Consider the following 2,051-nt stretch of genomic DNA (forward strand, 5'->3'; position numbering starts at 1 on the left):
TATATAATTGTGAAAAATTAAATAATTGGTTTCAAGTGTGTTAATATGGTTAATATGGTTTTAAAAAAGCGAATACTAAAAAACAAAAACAAAAAACCCACCATGCTAAACACATAATTATATTAGGTAACTTTTATTGCAAATGAACATCAATTCTAAGCAATAAACACTTGTCACAGACCAGTCACCTGTTTTTACATACTTAACATGCATTATAATTATATATTTAATATCCAATAAATAAGTATACTGTACTTATATCAAAATAGTTCGTATGTAGCCTATGTTGCACTATCAAAGTTAAGAAAAAAAAAATGCCTATTTTGTAAACGGCAAAAGCTGATCTCCATGATTGAAATCAGACCATTTAATTCCCCATAGTTGTCAATCTCATTTCCTTAGCTAAAGTAAATACATGGGATATTGTTGCTAACGTCCCACAAAACAAACAGCGTATGCACGCCAAAAATCTTAGCCCTGTTATTTAGTTCTTATGTTGTATTGACACTTCATTGGCAGCTAAGTTGAGATTATGTACCTTGTTTGTTATCATCAATACTGAGTGTTCTGATTGTTGTCATCCTTGGCATCATCGTTGGCATAATCTCCGAAGCCGGCGTCTCTGCTTACGTCTCCGTCAGCGTCATTATCATCGTCATCATTATCATCTACTTCATCATCATTATCATGATCATCATCACCACCATCATCACCGCCACCACCATCATCATCATCATCATCATCATCATCATCATCATCATCATCATCATCATCATCATCATAATCATCATCACTACAGTCATCATTAACATACATGTGTAATTTCCTTCCCATGTTTTCATTCAACAATAATTTATTCTCATAAATTAAATTCAGAAATGAAACTTCACCAATGCCAACTCCATTACCATGGTTACTTCCCACACAGTCTTCATCACTATCATCAGAACTTTCGGTTATGAGGCCTCGGTGTGTGTGCATGCGATTGGCCGAGACTTGGTCGTTCAGCAGTTGTAATGGAGTATACTTTTCAATGAAGCTGCTTTCATCCGGGGTGCCTTCGGATGTTGCCTTACCACTGTCTACATCCTTGTTCCAGCTTACAGACAATTTTTCATTCCTTGTTCTGAGCTCGTCGAACACTTCTGTTTCTACTACAATATGTGGAACCCTAAAATCAACCTAGCAAATCAAAAAAGAATTTTGATATAAATGAATAAATTTGATTTCATGTAAAATTACATTATGGTAAAATAATGTGATAGACTTAAAAAACGTAAAACATGTTGCTGTTTAATACAACAACAACAATAACAATAACAACAACAACAGCAACAGCAACAACAATAATATTTATTACATTGGTTATTATTATTATTATATGAATTCTTAGGCCATTTTTTTGCAACAACAATCAAATTAATCGGCTCATATTCACTGCAGCGAAGTGAACTTAAGAAACCTTTGTTATCATTTAGACTTGCTAAATTTGTTAGGGGTAATTAATAAATAATGGTACGTTCCTGCTTCTTACCTGCTGGAAGAGAAATCTACAAGCGTGTGTTTTAGATTCTTGTGTGTATTTAAATTAACATTAAATCAAACAATAACCCTCAGTAAATGTTGACTACATATAACTTTATGAGTATGTAGAAGGGGAATATGAAATACCTAAAGGAAATTGGCTAATTTAGGGCAAAAAGGTACAACAGTACAACGCAGATTCATTAGCAATGGCGGAAAGCCTACGATACCAAAGCTTCGTATTTTCGCGGGCATAATGCCTACAAAGGATTGTTCATTCATACTGAAATTAGTGTTTTGACGGTGAATTTTTTTTATCCAATGGAAATATATTTTACATGAGAAGAATCTATGAATATTCAGCTCTTATTTTACGGGGGAACAACAAGAATCCATGCGGATAGGATAATAATACTTTAATAATACATTAATTAACCTCTTTACGACAGTTTGATTAATGAGATGAATCAGCATATATGAAATAAACTTGCGTCTATGCACATTTTTTTCTTTAATATATATATATA

General features: G+C 33.0%; 1 protein-coding gene across 1 annotated transcript in view; it reads right to left on the reverse strand.

The window, feature by feature from the left end:
• Positions 1-18: 18 nt before the first annotated feature.
• Positions 19-2,051, reverse strand: part of LOC117119251 — a 9,560-nt gene continuing 7,527 nt past the window's right edge. Inside the window, exon 6 of the mRNA XM_033264052.1 lies at positions 19-1,182. Within this exon, the coding sequence (XP_033119943.1) occupies positions 553-1,182 (630 nt within the window). The 3' untranslated portion in view covers positions 19-552. The remainder of the gene's footprint in view (positions 1,183-2,051) is intronic.

Source organism: Anneissia japonica, unplaced genomic scaffold (genome assembly GCF_011630105.1).
Source record: "Anneissia japonica isolate Jap-2015-1 unplaced genomic scaffold, ASM1163010v1 scaffold287710_len209622_cov133, whole genome shotgun sequence".
NCBI classification, from domain to species: domain Eukaryota; kingdom Metazoa; phylum Echinodermata; class Crinoidea; order Comatulida; family Comatulidae; genus Anneissia; species Anneissia japonica.